This window comes from Ornithorhynchus anatinus, chromosome 2 (genome assembly GCF_004115215.2).
Source record: "Ornithorhynchus anatinus isolate Pmale09 chromosome 2, mOrnAna1.pri.v4, whole genome shotgun sequence".
In the NCBI taxonomy this organism is placed as follows: Eukaryota; Metazoa; Chordata; class Mammalia; order Monotremata; family Ornithorhynchidae; genus Ornithorhynchus; species Ornithorhynchus anatinus.
This window is the reverse complement of record NC_041729.1, coordinates 34,778,542-34,797,021: the sequence shown is the minus strand read 5'-3', so window position 1 is coordinate 34,797,021 and position 18,480 is coordinate 34,778,542. Positions and strand designations below refer to the sequence as shown.

The window sequence follows — 18,480 nt, the reverse complement described above, 5'->3', positions numbered from 1 at the left end:
GAGGTTAAGTGACTTGCCCAAGGTCACACAGCAGGTATGTGGCAGAGCTGGAATTAGAACACAGGTAACTCTGACTCCGAGGCCTATGCTTTTTCCACTAGGCCACATTACTCTTCACATGCTCCCAAGCACTCAGTACAGTGTAATGCACACAGTATGCACTCAGTAGACACCACTGAATGATTAAGGACATTCCACAGGTGGAAAGGCCAAGCAGGAATCCTGAAAAATAGCTAATATAGGTGGCAAAGACTACAGCAGCTACCAAGGCAATTAACTACTGGGTTAAGGCACAGTGGTACAGTATCACCACTCTGTGGCAGCCGCTTTGCAGCAAATGGATCCTGCAGGTAAAAAAACACCATAAAAACAACTTTTGTGCACTTTGCAATGTGCTGCACAAGCCACTAATAATGATAATGATGGCATCTGTTAAGCGCTATGTGCAAAGCACTGTTCTAAGCACTGGGGTTGATACAAGGTAATCAGGTTGTCCCACTTGGGGCTCAAAGTTTTAATCCCCATTTTACAGATGAGGTAACTGAGGCACAGAGAAGTTAAGTGACATGCCCAAAGTCACACAGCTGATAAGTGGCAGAGCCGGGTTTAGAACCCATGACCTCTGACTCCTAAACCCATGCCCTTTCCACTAAACCACGCTGCTAGCACTATAATCAATTCCCCTGCTAGTTCTTGGGCCCAAAGTCCCAATTCTCTGGCTCGACAGGAGACTTCAACATCATTCTCAAACTATATTGGGATGGGGGTGGCGGGGGAGAAGTCGGTTGGGGTGCATTTGACTTTACTATAGACTGCACAGCACATATGTATGTATTTGTATATATCTGTAATTTATTTAAGTATATGTCTGTCACCCCCTCTAGACTGTGAGCTCATTGTTGGCAGTAATGTGTTATACTGTACTCTCCCAAGCGCTCAGTACAGTGTTTTGCACAAGATAAGCGCTCAGTAAATATGAATGAACTGTAAACTCCTTGCAGGCAGGGATCACAACTACAAACTCTATTATATTACACTTCCTCAAGTGCTTAAAGTAGTCCTCTGCACAAGGATCATGTCGACAAACTCTATTATATTCCACTTTCTCAAGTGCTTAGAACAGTCCTTTGCACAGAGTGCTCAATAAATACCACTGACCGACTGAGATTACACTACAAACTCACTGAAGAAGAAACCCTATTTTCTCCTTCCTTGGACGCCCCTTTAAACTTCTCAAAAACTCACTGGCTTCTTGGGGCATCTAGAAGAAAAATTTCCTGTGGGCTGGTCTTTCTATCCACCATGTATGGGGTCTAAAACCCAGTAAAATCTCCACAAAGGCTAACGATGGTCACAATTTTGACTCTTCTGTTTCCTTCTCTACCTTTTCCAGCTCAGACTTAGTGGCTCTTAAGTGGTATGGATGTTTGGCAGTCAAGATTCTGATGAATCAATTTCTGTTCTGCCTTCAGACTCTGATCAGTTTACTCAAATGAGCTCAGCTTGAACATTCAGCATCCGCTGGTCCTGTGAATAAAGTGTTCCAAATGTAAAAAAAAAAAAAAAAAAATCCCAGTAAGAGCAAGGAAGCTTGGAAGAAGCCTGTTTGCCAGAAATCACGTACTAGCCTAGTATTTAAGATATTTATGCTCCCTCAACCTCTCGCCCACCAGAGTCAGTATTTGGCCTACGGGAAACGCTGTGGTGATAAACGGAAGGGTAGGCGCATTTGGGGAAAGAAATGTAATCATTCAAACTCCACTCTTTGCCCTCATCTGCTCAGGGAAAACTGAATTTTAGGTGCCAATCCTCCTTCCCCACAGAAGCCACACCAAAGATTTGGGAACCAAGTGTGATTTAGTCTCTCCAGGAATGCCTATGTCAGAGCATTTGTCTGACTGACAGTAATTTCTGCCCTCTCCATAATAATAATGTTGGTATTTGTTAAGCGCTTACTATGTGCAGAGCACTGTTCTAAGCGCTGGGGTAGACACAGGGGAATCAGGTTGTCCCACGTGGGGCTCACAGTCTTAACCCCCATTTTACAGATGAGGGAACTGAGGCACAGAGAAGTTAAGTGACTTGCCCACAGTCACACAGCTGACAAATGGCAGAGCTGGGATTCGAACTCATGAGCCCTGACTCCAAAGCCCGTGCTCTTTCCACTGCGCCACGCTGCTTCTCCATCCCTATGCTACTATCTCGGGGGGTTGGGGGGGGGGGTGTAGAAGAATCAATCAATTAATCATATTTACTGAACGCCTATTGTTTGCAGAACACTGTACTAAGCACTTGAAAAGCAACATGGCCCACTGAAAACAGCATGGGCCTGGGAGGCAGAGGACCTCTGCCTGTCTGCTGTGTGACCTTGGGCAAGTCACAACTTCTATGTCTCAGTTACATCATCTGAAAATGACGATTAAGTCTGTGAACCCCAGGTCGGTCATGGACGATGTCCAACCTGCTGTCATGAAGCTACCCTAGCACTTAGAACAGTGCCTGGCACACAGTAAATGCTTAACATCACCTTAAAAAAATAGAAAAAAATTTTAAAATCACTTAAGATCTTGAGTACAATCTAACAGAGGTGGCAGACACGTTCCCTGACCACAAGAAGCTTAAAGCGTAGAGGAGGAGCTTACAATGCAAACCAATTGCAAGAGGTGTTTTTTATGTTCTCTGACGACCATGAGGGACGTTGTAAAGATTTTTAAAATCCCTGGTATTCTCCAAAAGTTTTCCATCTGCCATCAGGATGATCCTAGGCCAACGCAATCGGTTGCATTTGACTTGGGAAAGGTCTGAGCAATTAGGGAGGTGAGAAACAACACATTTCCGATTGAACGTGGCAGATTTGGGGATACACGTGGCCCCAACTGGTTAATGAATACCTTTGTGGTTGGGGACTCTGTTCTTGCACTCCTGGGATGCATGGTTGGATTTCAACACTCAGGAGAGCTGGCCAGTGCAGCCTGGGCTTTGTTTTTACAGTCTTTCGGATGGAAATCACAAATATTTACAACTGTTTGTAAATGGTGAAATGTCCAACGCATGGGGGTATCTGGGATTGTTGGGGGATCAGGAAGGGATTTTCTTCAGCAGGTGAGGAGGCCCAGACTTTACAAGAAGTCCAGAAACGTCTACCTCATCTAAACCTGAAATACAAACTGTTCTCCGATGGAGCCCAGCTGAGGGTCTGGCTTCGTATCAATCGACTGATTCCTGAATGGCATTTACTGAGTGCTTACTGTGTGCAGAGCGTTGGGGAAAGTATAGTAGAACAAAGGGAGCAGAAGAGATCCCTGCCCACCAGCGGCTTAAACTCTCGGATTGTGAGTCCCGGGCCACAGTTCCCCTGCTGATTCTCCAGGTCTTGCATCTTAAAGAACCTTTGTGTAAGCTTGTTGTGGGCAGGGAATATATCTGCTCTATTGTTGTGGTGTTCTCTTCCAAGCACTTATAACAGTGCTCTTCACACAGTATGCGTTCTATAGATACAATTGATCAGTTGACTGATTGGAGTGTGATGATCTGGTTCTCACTATTGGTGGAGTTGTGTCTGCTCCTGGATGATCGAGGGGCGGGCCGAGAGCGAAGATACCTCAGTAGCAGGGGGAGACCTTGATCATTTCCCAATCACTCATTGCAGTGGTGAGGGCCTGGATCCCCAGGGTACGTGGGCCCATCCAGGCCATTAAAACTATTGCCTTAGGAAATCGGGAAAGGGAGAGAGCGTGAAATACAGGTTTGCTGTCATTCCAGCTGGCGGAAAAGCCACTAAGGGCATGTGACCGGCAGAGGTGAAGTGAGCCCAGAAGATCGACCCAAGGGGCCCTCTGAGACGCAAAAAACAGCCCCCTTTTTGGGTCAGGCAGTGCCCGCCCACCCACACTGATCTAAATGCCTCCCTGTCCATTCACCCACAATCTTCATTCCTTTTAAGCTAACCTACTCGCTAGGTCTCGTTTTCATCTCTCCCACCGCCGACCTGCTCCCGCCTTTCCTCCTGCCCATAACTCCCTCCCTGCTCAAATCTCCCACATTAGATCTTTCCCCATTGTCAAAGCGCTTCTGAAAGTTCATTTCCTACAGGGAATCTTCCTGATTAATTTCTCTCCTCCCCATTTTATTCCCCAATGATTACATGTACATTTCTGTGCTAACTAGACTTGTATAACCTACACAACCTATTACATATGTGCTTATTCATCTACATATCCGTTTTCCTTTCTCTTCTCCTACTGGTAAGCTATTTTATGTCACCCTTTCCCTTTATATTTTAAACTCCTGGAGGGCAAGTATCACCTCGCAAGTGCCACCCCCTCCACCTGCGCCTCGGACCCCATTCCCTCTCACCTTATTAAAACCATCGCCCCTGCCCTCCTCCCTTCCTTAACTTCTAGTTTTAACCACTCAATCTCCAAGGGCTCCTTCCCCTCTGCCTTCAAACATGCCCACGTCTCCCCCATCCTAAAAAAACCCGCTCTTGACCCCACTTCCCCCTCCAGTTATCGCCCTATCTCCCTACTACCCTTCCTTTCCAAAATCCTAGAACGAGTCGTCTACAATCGATGCTTAGAATTCCTTAACTCCCATTCTCTCCTAGACCCCCTCCAATCTGGCTTCCGTCCCCTCCACTCTACTGAGACTGCTCTCTCTAAGGTCACCCGTGACCTCCTTCTTGCCAAATCCAATGGCTCCTACTCCATTCTGATCCTCCTTGACCTCTCTGCTGCCTTTGACACTGTCGACCATCCCCTCCTCCTCCATACCTTATCTCACCTTGGCTTCTCGGACTCTGTCCTCTCCCGGTTCTCCTCTTACCTCTCTGGCCGGTCATTCTCGGTCTCCTTCGCTGGCGCCTCCTCCCCCTCCCATCCTTTAACTGTTGGAGTTCCTCAAGGGTCAGTTTCTTGGCCCTCTTCTGTTCTCCATTTACACTCACTCCCTCGGTGAACTCATTCGCTCTCACGGCTTTGACTACCATCTCTACGCAGATGACACGCAGATCTACATCTCCGCCCCTGTCCTCTCCCCCTCCCTTCAGGCTCACATCTCCTCCTGCCTCCGGGATGTCTCCACCTGGATGTCGGCCCGCCACCTAAAACTCAACATGAGCAAGACTGAGCTCCTCATCTTCCCTCCCAAACCCGGTCCTCTCCCGGACTTCTCTATCACCGTGGATGGCACGACCATCCTTCCCATCTCTCGGGCCCGCGATCTCGGTGTCATCCTTGACTTGTCTCTCTTGTTCACCCCACACATCCTATCCGTTACCGAGACCTGCCGGTTTCACCTCTACAATATCGCCAAGATCCGCCCTTTCCTCTCCACCCAGACGGCTACCTTACTGTTACGGGCTCTCGTTATATCCCAGCTAGACTACCGTGTCAGCCTTCTCTCTGACCTCTCTTCCTCCTCTCTCGCCCCGCTCCAGTCTATTCTTCACTCCGCTGCCCGGCTCATCTTCCTGCAGAAACGATCTGGGCATGTCACTCCCCTTATTAAACAACTCCAGTGGTTGCCTATCAACCTCCGCTCCAAACAAAAACTCCTCACTCTAGGCTTCAAGGCTCTCCATCACCTCGCCCCTTCCTACCTCTCCTCCCTTCTCTCTTTCTACCACCCACCCCGCACGCTCCGCTCCTCCGCCGCCCACCTCCTCACCGTCCCTCGGTCTCGCCTATCCCGCCGTCGACCCCCGGGTCACGTCCTCCCGCGGTCCCGGAACGCCCTCCCTCCTCACCTCCGCCAAACTGATTCTCTTTCCCTCTTCAAAACCCTACTTAAAACTCACCTCCTCCAAGAGGCGTTCCCAGACTGAGCTCCTCTTCTCCCTCTACTCCCTCTGCCATCCCCCCTTTACCTCTCTGCAGCTTAACCCTCTTTTTCCCCTTTTCCCTCTGCTCCTCCACCTCTCCCTTCCCATCCCCACAGCACTGTACTCGTCCGCTCAACTGTATATATTTTCGTTACCCTATTTATTTTGTTAATGAATTGTACATCGCCTTGATTCTATTTAGTTGCCATTGTTTTTCAAGATGTTCTTCCCCTTGACTCTATTTATTGCCATCGTTCTCATCTGTCCGTCTCCCCCGATTAGACTGTAAGCCCGTCAAACAGCAGGGACTGTCTCTATCTGTTGCCGACTTGTTCATCCCAAGCGCTTAGTACAGTGCTCTGCACATAGTAAGCGCTCAATAAATACTATTGAATGAATGAATGAACATCTTGTAATTCTACTGTACTCTCCTAAGCACTTAGTACAGTGCTCTGCACACAGCAGATTCTCAATAAATACTTCTGATTGACTGATTGATCCATCCACCCACTTGGGGTGGAACTGCTAACCTGAACAAGGGCTGGCTAACCTTTCCTGTTTTAACTCTAAAATAAAATGGGAGAAAAGCCAGGCCAGGCAGAAAGAAATAACAGTGTGCCTCCGCTGCTGTTACAGCCTAGGCTCTGACAAACATCCAAAGAGTGAGTTCCTACAGGGCTTCCCACGCCGGGCTTTTCATCAGAAATCTCTGGTCCCCGGACAGGGGCCTGGAGAGTGATGTGGTGGGAAGTCCTCGCCCCCTCAGTGTTGCGGTGGGAAGCCCCTACCCCCTCAGTGTTGTTGGGGGGGAGCCCTTGCCCCCTCAGTGCTGCTATGTTCACCCCCCTTCAGTGCAGCGGCCACGACACTGGTGGGGAGGGGAGCCTTCTAAAAAAATCTAAGAATAGGCCTCCATCTGAGAAAGGTTAAATTCAAATGAACTCGGTTAATCCTGGACTTCCTGACAAGTCCCAGGACACAGAAGATGAATCACCCAGGCACCCAACCCCTTTCTTCAGAGTGATCTGTGCCTCAGTTATATCAGATAAGCAACTGTATTTGTCGAGCGCTTAGCACTATACCAAGTGGCCGGCAGGGTCCAAAAGATTTAGTAAACACGATCCCCGCTCTCAGAGAACTTCCATTCTAGCTGGGGAAGCAGACACCATTTTGATGTCTGTCTCCTGTTTCTAGACTGTGAGCCTGGTGTGGGCAGGGATTGTTTCTATTTGTTGCTTAATTGTACTTTCCATGCGATTAGTACAGTGCTCTGCACATAATAAGCGCTCAATAAATACGATTGAATGAATGAATACAATTGAATGAATAAATGAATGAATAAAATACAAGAATGGAAATAGAGTTCCCGGTCTGATCCATCCTGAAGGGACAAGGGGTTTCTGCCACCCTCCGTACCTCCTCTCCCATGTGCAGAACTCTCCCCAGAACACTCTACGCTGGCTTGCCCCCGCTGCCACCCTTCAGTCCAAAAGCTGGTGTCCAGCAGCTCCAAGGGCACCCTGGCTAGCCCCCTGGCAGGGACTAGAGCTCAGAAACCAAATTATTCTCCTCGCCGCCACAGTCACTCACCAACTCTCTCCACCTCTCAAAGCTGACACGCTCTCTCAGTGATCCTGCTTCTCCTAAGGATGGCAAAGTTAAATCCACAATTGGGGAATACATGCACTTCCATTGGGTGAAAGCCTTTTTCTTTGGTATTTGTTAAGTGTTTACTGTGTGTCAAACACTGTTCTAAGCGCTGGGGTATGTACAAGTTAATTGGGTTGGACAAAGGACGGGTTACTTCCTAGGCTATGGAACAGCACGGGATCCTGAACTGTCACATTTTTGCTGTAGGGGAATCAAGCACTTCACATGAATATTCTCAGAGCAAAAAAAAGGGTTTTCTGGGAGACCTGGACAAAGAAAAGCCAGGAGCCAGCATCAACTTCACACTCCAGTGAAACTGTCCAAAAACTTCACAATGATATTCCCATTTATCTACACACCTTCCTGGTGAAAAAGCCCAGGTGACAGGTATCAGTAGTCCCTCTTAACAAATGGAGGGAACTGATACCCAGAGAGGTTCAGTGACTTGTCCAAGGTCACAGAGTAAATAAATGGCAGCGCTCATGCTATAACTCAGAACTTCTGACTCCTACTCTAGGAGTTTTTCCATTAAACTTCATTCTTTCCTTTGCCTCTACCACTCTAATAATCCACTAGAAAAAATGATTTCCTGGGATGAGCACTGCCAAACACATGGGACCTCTCAATGGAGGCGATAAAGCTAAGCCACCTTTCCTCAATGTGAGAGAAGCAATGTCTTATACTCTCCCCGTCCCCTTTGGCTTGGGAGAGGGTCAGCTGCCAGGGAAGAAGCTGGCCCAGTTGGTTCCCTAATAACAATTATAATAATTAATAATTATTGTATTTGTTAAGGGCTTACTATATGTCAAGCACTGTTCTAAGCCCTGGGGTAGGTACAAGATAGTCAGGTTGGACATGGTCCCTGTCCCACATGGGGCTCACAGTCTTATTCCCCATTTTACAGATGAGGTGACTGAGGTACAGATAAATTTAGTGACTTGCCCAAGGTCACACAGCACACAAGTGACGGAGATGGGATTAGAACCCACGTCGTCTGACTCCCAAGCCTGAACTCTTGCCACTAGGTCACGCTGCTTCTTTCCTCAGTGTTAATTCTAAGTCTGAGCTAACCGATAAATGGCTGCACACGCCAAGCCCAAGGACAGCTGATGGATGGCATGCTGGGCTGAGCTTTTATCACTCGATGATGGATAGCACCCCGATAAGCTTTCACGCCACGGACACCGAGGAGTACGGCTCCCTTCGCACTCATGCTGAGTCTCATGGCCGATCTCTGAATTCCCCAGATTAGTGAGGATACAAATCCTCCTAATAGAAACCCAGATCAAGGAGAGGGCATCAACCAAACGTTATGTTCTTGGTCTAATCCTCTTAATCAGAGGGAGAGGTGTCATCTAACAGCAGGCCAAGAGATACACAGAGGCGAGACATAAACGGGACCCAAAAAAGTCACTACTAAGTCTGCTCTCTGTGCAATATTTCAAACTCTATTTGAGATGAGTGGACTGAGGTAATGAAAAAATCAGTGGTTACTGTGGAATTCTGTTGATCTCGGAGGGGCTGTCACCATCCCCCCGACCCCAGAAGACCACCACGTTGGTGTCATCCTTCACTGCTCACTCTCGTTCAACTCACATCCAGTCAATGCGTCAATAATATTTACTGAGTGCTTACTATGTGCAGGGCACTGTACTAAGCACTTGGGAGAGTACACTTCAACAGAATTAGCGGACACATTCCCTGCCCATAACAAGGTTATTTTTCAGAGATGAGCTTACAGTCTAGAGACCAACTTTACTGTCAGGACACCTGCTGAATCCAGTGCATCTCCCATACCCACCCCTTCTTCTCCACCCAAACCACCAGCAGTTTGGGATAAGATTTGGTCTCGCCTCGGCTAGGCTAGGTTTGTTGGTCTTCCGGCCACTGGCCTCTCCACGCTCCAAACTCTACAATGCACCGCCGCACAGATCATCTTCCTGAGGTGCCGCTCAGCCCACTTCTTTTCTCTCCTCAAAACCCCTAACTGGTGGCCTGTGTCTCTTCACATCAAAAATGACTCACAGTTGACTTCGAGGTTCTCTACCCTTGGCTCGACCTTACCTACGTACTCCGAGACAACCTCTAGCTGTACCTTATTCTTGCCTCTCCCTCTTCTGTTCCCTCTCTTGGAATTTCCTCCCTCCCCACATCAGACACTAGTTCACCCCTCATTCAAATCCCTTCAAAGAAACTCACCTCTTTCAAAAAACTCTCACCGGTTAATTTCCCTGCACCCTGAGCCATACCAGCGTGGCTCAGTGGAAAGAGCACGGGCTGGGGAATCAGAGATCACGGATTCAAATACCGGCTCCGCTGCTTGTCAGCTGGGTGACTTTGGGCGAGTCACTTAACTTCTCTGGGCCTCCGTTCCCTCATCTGTAAAATGGGCATTAAGACTGTGATCCACATGGGACAACCTGATCATCTTGTATCCTCCCCAGCGCTTAGAACAGTGCTTTGCACATAGTAAGCGCTTATCAAATACCATCATTATTATTATTAAATAATGGTGGCATTTGTTAAGTGTTTATTATGGGGCCAGGCACTATACTAAGCTCTGGGTTAGAAAGAAGCAAATCAGGTTGGACGTAGTCCCTGTCCCAGATGGGGCTCTCAGTTTTAATCCCCATTTTACAGATAAAGTAACTGAGGCACAGAGAAGTTAAGTGACTTACCCAAAGTCACACAGCAGATAAAGGCAGACCAGGGATTAGACTCCCAGGCCAGTGCTCTATCCCCTAGGCCACGCTGCTTCTCCTATCACCCCCTTCAACCATTTCTAGTATTTATGAGCTTATTCACCCTCTCTATGGCACTCGTGTAGGCACTTCCACACAAGTGTAAACAATTAATCCATCAAAGGTATCTAGTGAGCTCTTACTGGGTATCTAGTGAGCACTTACTGCGTGCAAAGCACTAGGGAGAGTTCAAAAGAGTTGGTAAATACAATACCTGCCCACAGAAAGCTTGCAGTATTAAAGGGGGAGCTTACGGTCCAGAGGGAACTTACAGTCTAAATAGTTTTAAGTTTCTCTCCCTCTAACACGTAAACTCCTTGTGGAGCACTTATACTCTGAGACAAGGAATGTGTCACTTCATTATTTTGTACTTCCCAAATGCCTAGTAGTAGAGTGTACTGCATCAAATCGATTAGACTGTAAGCCCGTCATTGGGCAGGGATTGTCTCTATCTGTTGCTGAATTGTACATTCCAAGCGCTTAGTATAGTGCTCTGCACATAGTAAGCGCTCAATAAATACTACTGAATGAATGAATGGATGTTCGATGCTAATTCTACCTCTGCTGAGGGGTTTAAAAACAAGACTTTTACATGAATACTTCAGGTGTATCAGAAAGATCTAAAAATCCCACAATGCTGAACACTCTGGCAAATAACCCGGCCCAGAAGGAGAGAAGCAGCAAAGTGAGATACACATATTGTTATTTACTGCTGAAAATACTAAAAGTCTTCCACTTGTATTACTGGACGGGATGGCCCAGAGGATCCTGAAAAGGGCACTGGAAGCCCTGAACGGGACAGAAGATGAGTCTAATTCGATTACCTTGTTTCTTCCCCAGCGTTTACCACAATGCTTGACACGACAAGTGCATATCAAACCCCAAAACTATTTTAAATGGCCAGATCCCGCATTGCTCATGTTAGAGAAGAGTCCATTTAATGTGCTGTCTTTGTCTTGTCATGCTGTGGAGTCGTCTCCGACCCTTAGCAACTCCATGGACACGTCTCTCCCAGAACGCTCCACCTCCATCTGCAATTGTTCTGATAGTGTATCCGTAGAGTTTTCTTGGTAAAAATACGGAAGTAGTTTATCCCTGCCCTCTGCTGCATACTAAACTTGAGTCTCTGCCCTCAACTCTCTCCCATGCTCTGCTGCCCAGCACAGACGAGTTCTGACTTGTAGCAGATTGCCTTCCACTCGCTAGCCACTGTCCAAGCAAGGAATGGAATGGCTTCTGCTTGACTTTCCCTCCTGAACCTGAGACCGATAGAGAACTGGAAACTTTCCAGGTGAGGTCCTGAGAGAGGAGTGCTGTCTTTGGATGGAGGCAGATTTAAATGGGCCATTAGAGTTACGCAGTACATCACTCTGAGTGCTGCTCTGCCTCTAAACCAGGAGATCAGTGTGGGCAAGGAACATGTCTACCAAACTCCGTTACACTGTACTCTCCCAAACAGGGCTCTGCACACAATAAGCACTCAATAAATACCATTGATTGATCGAGGTTTAGTCCCACTTGGCAGAGATTACTACTGAAGCAGTAAACCGGGAAATGCCCAAACTTTACCCAGAACTCTGGACACCCAATCACTTCCCCTTATCATCAGAAATAATCAATCAATGGTATTTATTGAGTGCTTCCTATATGCAGAACACTGCACTAAATGCTCGGGAAAATACAAGCAGCAGATTCCCTAACGTTCAATGGGGGCTATAGTTTGGCATGTCCTGTTCAGACCAACCAGGCTGCTTCTTTCATCACGTACCTGCCACACTGATTAACCACTGCCCTAGGATTATATGATGGGGAATATGTTATCGAATAGAAAGGGGAGTCTCATCTCCAATGAGGCAGCCTCGTGAATGGGCATAAAATGAGATAAACGCCTTTTCTTCCTAACCCCTATATTGACATGTACTCAACATTACTCCAGTCCAGTCCACAAAACCCGGCCACTGTAAGGTTGAGACACAGTTCATATGCCATCTTAGACATGTACAGTGTGAACGGTAACCCGGACAGAGATTGATTCATTCATTCAACAGTATGTACTGAGCGCTTACTACAGGGATGGGGATCTTCCAGTTGTAAAAAATTAAAACTACCAAACCCTACGAAACTGGGCTGGTGGGGAGAACCACATGTGTAATATAAATAAGCATAGTTCTTGAATGCTTACTGTATGCAGTGCTTTGCATGATAAACTGGATAAGGTATGGGTCTGGGAGTTCTAAACCTGGCTCCACCACTTGTCTGCTGTGTGACCTTGGTCAAGTCACTTTACTTCTCTGTGCCTCACTTACCTCATCTGTAAAATAGGGATTGAGACTGTGAACCCCATGTGGGGCAGGGACTGTGTCCTACCTGATTTGCTTGTGTCCACCCCGATGCTTAGTACAGTGTTTGGCACAGAGTATGCACTTAACAAATACCATAATTATTATTATTACCATATAACAGAGGTGGTAGACCCATTCCCTGCTCACAACGGAGCTTACAGTCTCGAGGGAGATATAAAGCGCAGGAACAGGTCTCCTGACTTGACCAGTGTCAACTTGGGCATCTTGGTAAAGAGGGACAGATTATTCTAATGTTGCTTTAACCAAAACCGTGTCAGGGCCTTTCTCAATAAGCTCAACCGATGCTCTTGGCCTTTCAAACTCTGTAAAAGGCTGGGGCAGACAAAGCCACCCGCCTAGGAGACATCTCTGCACCTCACTTGTGAGTGTAGCAACCTGGGACACCTCACTTCTAACTCCCCTCCTGCATGGATATGTGCTTCCAAATCTGCAGCCCCAGACGACTGTAAGCCTGTTGTGGGAAGGGACTGTCTCTTTATTGCTATAATAATAATAAATATGGTATTTGTTAAGTGCTTCCTATATCCCAAGCACTGTTCTAAGCGCTGGGGTGTTTACGAGGTAATCAGGTTGTTCCACATGGGGCTCAGTCTTAATCCCCATTTTACAGATGAGGTAACTGAGGCCCAGAGGAGAATAATAATAATGATGACATTTGCTAAGTGCTTACTATAGCTATTGTTTTTGTATTGCTATTGTTTTTGTCTGTCTCCCCCGATTAGACTGTAAGCCTGTCAATGGGCAGGGATTGTCTCTATCTGTTGCCGAATTGTACATTCCAAGTGCTTAGTACAGTGCTCTGCACACAGTAAGCGCTCAATAAATACTATTGAATGAATATGTGCAAAGCACTCTTCTAAGTGCTGGGGTAGAAACAAGGTAATCAGGTTGTCTCATGTGGGGCTCACAGTCTTAATCCCCATTTTACAGGTGAGGGAACTGAGGCCCAGAGAAGTTAAGTGGCTTGCCCACGATCACACAGCAGACAAGTGGTGGAGCTGGGATGAGAACCTGTGTCCTTGGACTCCCAAGCCCGTGTTCTTGCCACTAGGCCACGCAACCTTTACTTTACTTTCCAAGCACTTAGTGCAGTGCTCTGCACAGCAAACCCTCAATAAATGCAACTGAATGAATGAACTAACTGCCCACACAGTCATCTCCATCTCACTTTATGGTTAAACTGAAACTGCCCCCTCGGGAGGTGAAAGGGGCAGAGACCTTCCCATTGCCCCATGCACCTGCACCTTATGATTGAAATTTAGAGTCATCTGCATATGCTAAGCACCCCTGTCTTAATAATAATGATGGTATTTAAGTGCTTACTATGTGCAAAAGCACTCTCTTCTGGTGCTCTGGCCTGGAATCCTACTGAAAGCTCACCTCCTCCGGGAGGCCTTCCCAGACTGAGGCCCCCTTTCCCTCTGCTCCTCCTCCTCCTCCCCCCCCCCCGCCCTCAGCTCTTCCTCCTTCCCCTCAGCACTGTGCATATTTATATTACCCTATTTATTGTTTTAATGAGGTGTATATCTCCATGATTCTATTTATCTTGATGACGTTTTGTTTTGCTTTGCTGTCTCCCCCGTTTAGACTATGAGGCCGTTACTGAGAAGCAGCGTGGCTCAGTGGAAAGAGCATAAACTTGGGAGTCAGAGGTCATGGATTCCAATCCCACCTCCGCCACTTGTCAGCTGTGTGACCGTGGGCAAGTCACTTCACTTCTCTGTGCCCTGTTACCTCATCTGTAAAATGGGGATTAAGACTGTGAGCCTCACGTGGGACAACCTGATTACCCTGTATCTCCCCCAGTGCTTACGACAGAGCTCTGCCCATAGTAAGTGCTTAGCATATACCATTATTATTATTGGGCAGGGATGGTCTCTATCTGTTGCCGACTGTACATTCTAAGCGCTTAGAGTGTTTTGCACAGAGTAAGCGCTCAATACTCTTGAATAAATGAACCCCCTCCACGTGCAATTCATTCAATAGTATAGCAGCGTGGCTCAGTGGAAAGAGCCTGGGCTTCAGAGGCAGAACGACTCCCGGCTCTGCCACTTGTCAGCTGTGTGACCGTGGGCAAGTCACTTCACTTCTCTGTGCCTGTTCCCTCATCTGTCAAATGGGGATTAACTGTGCGCCTCACCTGATTCCCCAGTATCTCCCCCAGCGTTTAGACCAGTGCTCTGCACAGAGTAAGTGCTTAACAGATACCAACATTATGTATTGAGCACTTACTCTGTGCAGAGCACTGTCCTAAGCGCTTGGAATGGACAAATCGGTAACAGATAGAGCCAGTCCCTGCCCTCTGACGGGCTTATAGTGTATTCCTGCACGTGAAGGCCCCCCCAGGCCTCGACCTGAACGGGGCACTCAACGCCCAGTGCACGCCTGTCCCGCCCCACCCCGGAAAGGAAGAGCAAAATGCAACCGATACCTTGCTATAATCCAAATTAATCAGTCCTGCACAGCAATCCAGCTGCCGGCGGGACCTGGCCCCCATTCACAGGTCCGATCTGGCTCGCATTGCCACCCCCCCCAAGGCTGGGCAACCCCCGGGCCCCGCCGCGGGGCAGGTGGCCACCCCTGCGCGCGGAGGCCTCTGGGAAGGACGGAGGAGGCTGCTGCCCCGCTCCCCCGCTCCATCCTCACGCACAGCAGCCCCCCCCCGCCGTTGACCCCACAGGGGCATTCTGGGAAATGTAGTTCTCCGCGCCTCCCCCAGACTCTGCTCCTTGGAGCCGAGAACTACAACTCCCAGCACCGCCGAGCACCAATGACAGACAGATTCGAGTTCGACTCCCAGTTTTAACGGCCCCCTGCTCTCTTTAATAATAATTTGTTCAGCACTTGCTATGTGCAGACCCTAAGCGCTGGGGGAGATACAGGATCATCAGGTTGTCCCACGTGAGGCGCACAGTTAATCCCCATTTGACAGATGAGGGGACTGAGGCCCAGTGAAGTGACTTGCCCACAATTAATGTTGGTATTTGTTAAGCGCTATGTGCACAGCACTGTTCTAAGCGCAGGGGGAGATACAGGGTCATCAGGTTGTCCCACGTGAGGCGCACAGTTAATCCCCATTTGACAGATGAGGGAACTGAGGCCCAGTGAAGTGACTTGCCCACAATTAATGTTGGTATTTGTTAAGCGCTATGTGCACAGCACTGTTCTAAGCGCAGGGGGAGATACAGGGTCATCAGGTTGTCCCACTTGAGGCTCACAGTTAATCCCCATTTGACAGATGAGGGGACTGAGGCCCAGTGAAGTTCATTCATTCATTCAATAGTATTTATTGAGCGCTTACTATGTGCAGAGCACTGTACTAAGCGCTTGGAATGAACAAGTCGGCAACAGATAGAGACAGTCCCTGCCGGTTGACGGGCTTACGGTCTAATCGGGGGAGACGGACAGACAAGAACAATGGCAATAAATAGAGTCAAGGGGAAGAACATCTCGTAAAAACAATGGCAACTAAATAGAATCAAGTGACTTGCCCACAATTGATGTTGGTATTTGTTAAGCGCTAACTATGTGCAGAGCACTGTTCTAAGCGCTGAGATAGATACAGGGTAATCCGGTTGTCTCACGTGAGGCTCACAGTCTTAATCCCCATTTTACAGATGAGGTAACTGAGGCACAGAGAAGTTAAGTGACTTGCCCACGGTCACACAGCTGACAAGTGGTAGAACCAGGATTCGAACCCATGACCTCTGACTCCCAAGCCCGTGCTCTTTCCACTGAGCCACGCTGCTTCTCTCCCACACACCTGACAAGTGGCAGAGCCAGGATTCAAACCCATGCCTCTGACTCCCTCTTTCCACTGAGCCATGCTGCTTCTCTACCCCATCCAGTTTAGAAGCAGTCCGGTTTAGTAGGTGTTAGGCATTAATTAGCATCAACTGAGGGTTTGATTTTTTTTTAAAAGTCCTAGTATTGAAATCTTTTGCTACTGACCTGTTTTAGTTTTCCTCAGCAATCCACCGACAGCAGGTGTTAGGCATTAATTAGCATCATCTGAAGGTCTGATTTTTTTTTTTTAAAAAAGACCTTGTATCGAAGTCTTTTGCTACTGACCTGTTTTAGGTTTCCTCAGCCTGCAGTGGCGTCGAGAGCCTTTGGCAAGAGAGAGTAGGTATTTGAATAACTTCAGACTGACTTCGAATGGACTTTGTCCTGTACTTAGGCCCCTCTCCAAATTCGACTGGGGGTGTGCATACCTAATGTAGGCCTGCCCAGTTATTCCCCAAAAAAGGTGAGGAGTGTTTTTCCACTAACTGGATTATTCTTTTGTCCAGGAAAAGTGGATTCCTCTCTCCCTCTCCTCCCATTGACTTTCCATCCCTTCAGAGAAAATCATTTCTCCATGTTTTATCTCCCACTTCCCGCTCCCTGCTTTTTTCTCCCTCTTCCCTCTGCTTCTGGGTACCACTCCAGCCATGGGTATGTGCAGGTAATCCACAGGTAGGGTGGCCAGCAAGGGAACTCCAAAAAATGAGACCCACCTGATGTCACATGTTAGATCAGGATAGGGAAGCAGCGGGGCCTAGTGGAAAGAGCAAGGGAATGAGAGTCGGAGGCTTCTAAACCTGACTCCACCATCTGCTTACTGTGTGACCTTGGGCAAGTCTTTTAACTTCTCAGTGCCTCAGTTTCCTCAACTGTAACATGGATAGTCAATACCTGTTCTCCCTCCTACTTGAATAGAAAGCCCCATGTGGGAAAGGGTCTGTGTCCCTCCTGATTAATTTGTGTCTACCCCAGGGCTTAGAACAGAGCTCAACACATAGTAAGCACATAATTGCAATAATAATAATTAATAACTAGTAATAATGTGTCACCATGTGATGAGGTCACACAGAGGCCATCCCTGTGAAAAATTACCCAAATCGGCCTGAATCTGTCTGAACAGCATCTCTCCAGAGCAGCCCGGACCGGTTTAATTGCTCTTGATGCATCATGCTCTCCTTCCAGGTCTGTGTGAACACATTCGCTATCTGGGCCACAAAACTCAGCAGTTTAAGGAGCAAAGGAAAAGAGGCTTGGGGTTGAAAATTAAAATACCAAACATAAGGGTGTCTGGGCTGTATTTGTACTAGACTGACTTTTCACTGGTTTTAAAGCACTCAATCAGTTTGCCCTCTCCTACCTTACCTAACTGATCTTTCATTCATTCATTCAGTTTTATTTACTGAGCACTTACTGTGTGCAAGGCACTGTACTAAGTACTTGGGAGAGTACAATGTAGTAAACAGACACATTCCCTGCCCACAACAAGTTACAGGGTATCTCCTTCTACACTCCAGCCTGCATGCTTAGCTCCTCTAATGCCAGCTTGCTAACTGTACCCTCTCTCACCACCAACCCCTTTCCCACAGTCTCCCTCTGACCCGGAACTCCATCCCTCTCAATATATATCAGACCATCAAAGCCTTATTGAGGTCACATCTCCTCCAAAAAGCCTTCTTCCTTAATTAAGCCCTATTTTCCCCGGGATCCCTCTCCCTTCTGCATCATATGTGCATTTGGATCTGTGACCTTTGGGCATTTGATATTTGCCCCACAGCACTCATGTACATATCTATAAATTCTACATTATAAATTATTTACATTAATGTCTGCCTCCCCCTCTAGACTGTAAGCTCAGTGTTGGCAGGGAACATGTCTAATAATAATGATAATGATGGTATTTTTTAAGTACTTACTATATGCCAATCACTGTTCTAAGCACTGGGGTAGATACAAGGTTATCAGGTTGGATGCAGTCCCTGTCCTATGTGGGGCTCACAGTCTAAATTCCCACTTTACAGATGAGGTAACTGAGGCACAGAGAAGTAAAGCGAGTTTCCCAAGGTCACACAGCAGACAAGTGAGCAGCGTGGCTCAGTGGAAAGAGCACAGGCTTGGGAGT

At 47.6% G+C, this 18,480-nt stretch overlaps 1 protein-coding gene across 5 annotated transcripts in view; it reads right to left on the bottom strand.

The window, feature by feature from the left end:
* The window catches only part of PEMT (phosphatidylethanolamine N-methyltransferase), a 157,237-nt gene extending 140,503 nt beyond the window's left edge, over positions 1 to 16,734 (bottom strand). For 2 of the 5 annotated variants that reach the window (XM_007656619.4, XM_007656620.4), the window contains exon 1: positions 15,007 to 15,183. In XM_007656619.4, coding sequence (XP_007654809.1) covers positions 15,007 to 15,072 — 66 coding nt within the window. In that variant the 5' untranslated portion in view covers positions 15,073 to 15,183. Of the gene's footprint in view, positions 1 to 1,384; positions 1,487 to 15,006; positions 15,184 to 16,526 lie in introns of those variants that run through there. The other 3 variants (XM_007656627.4, XM_007656632.4, XM_029055328.2) reach the window with 3 other exon arrangements.
* Positions 16,735 to 18,480: the final 1,746 nt, after the last annotated feature.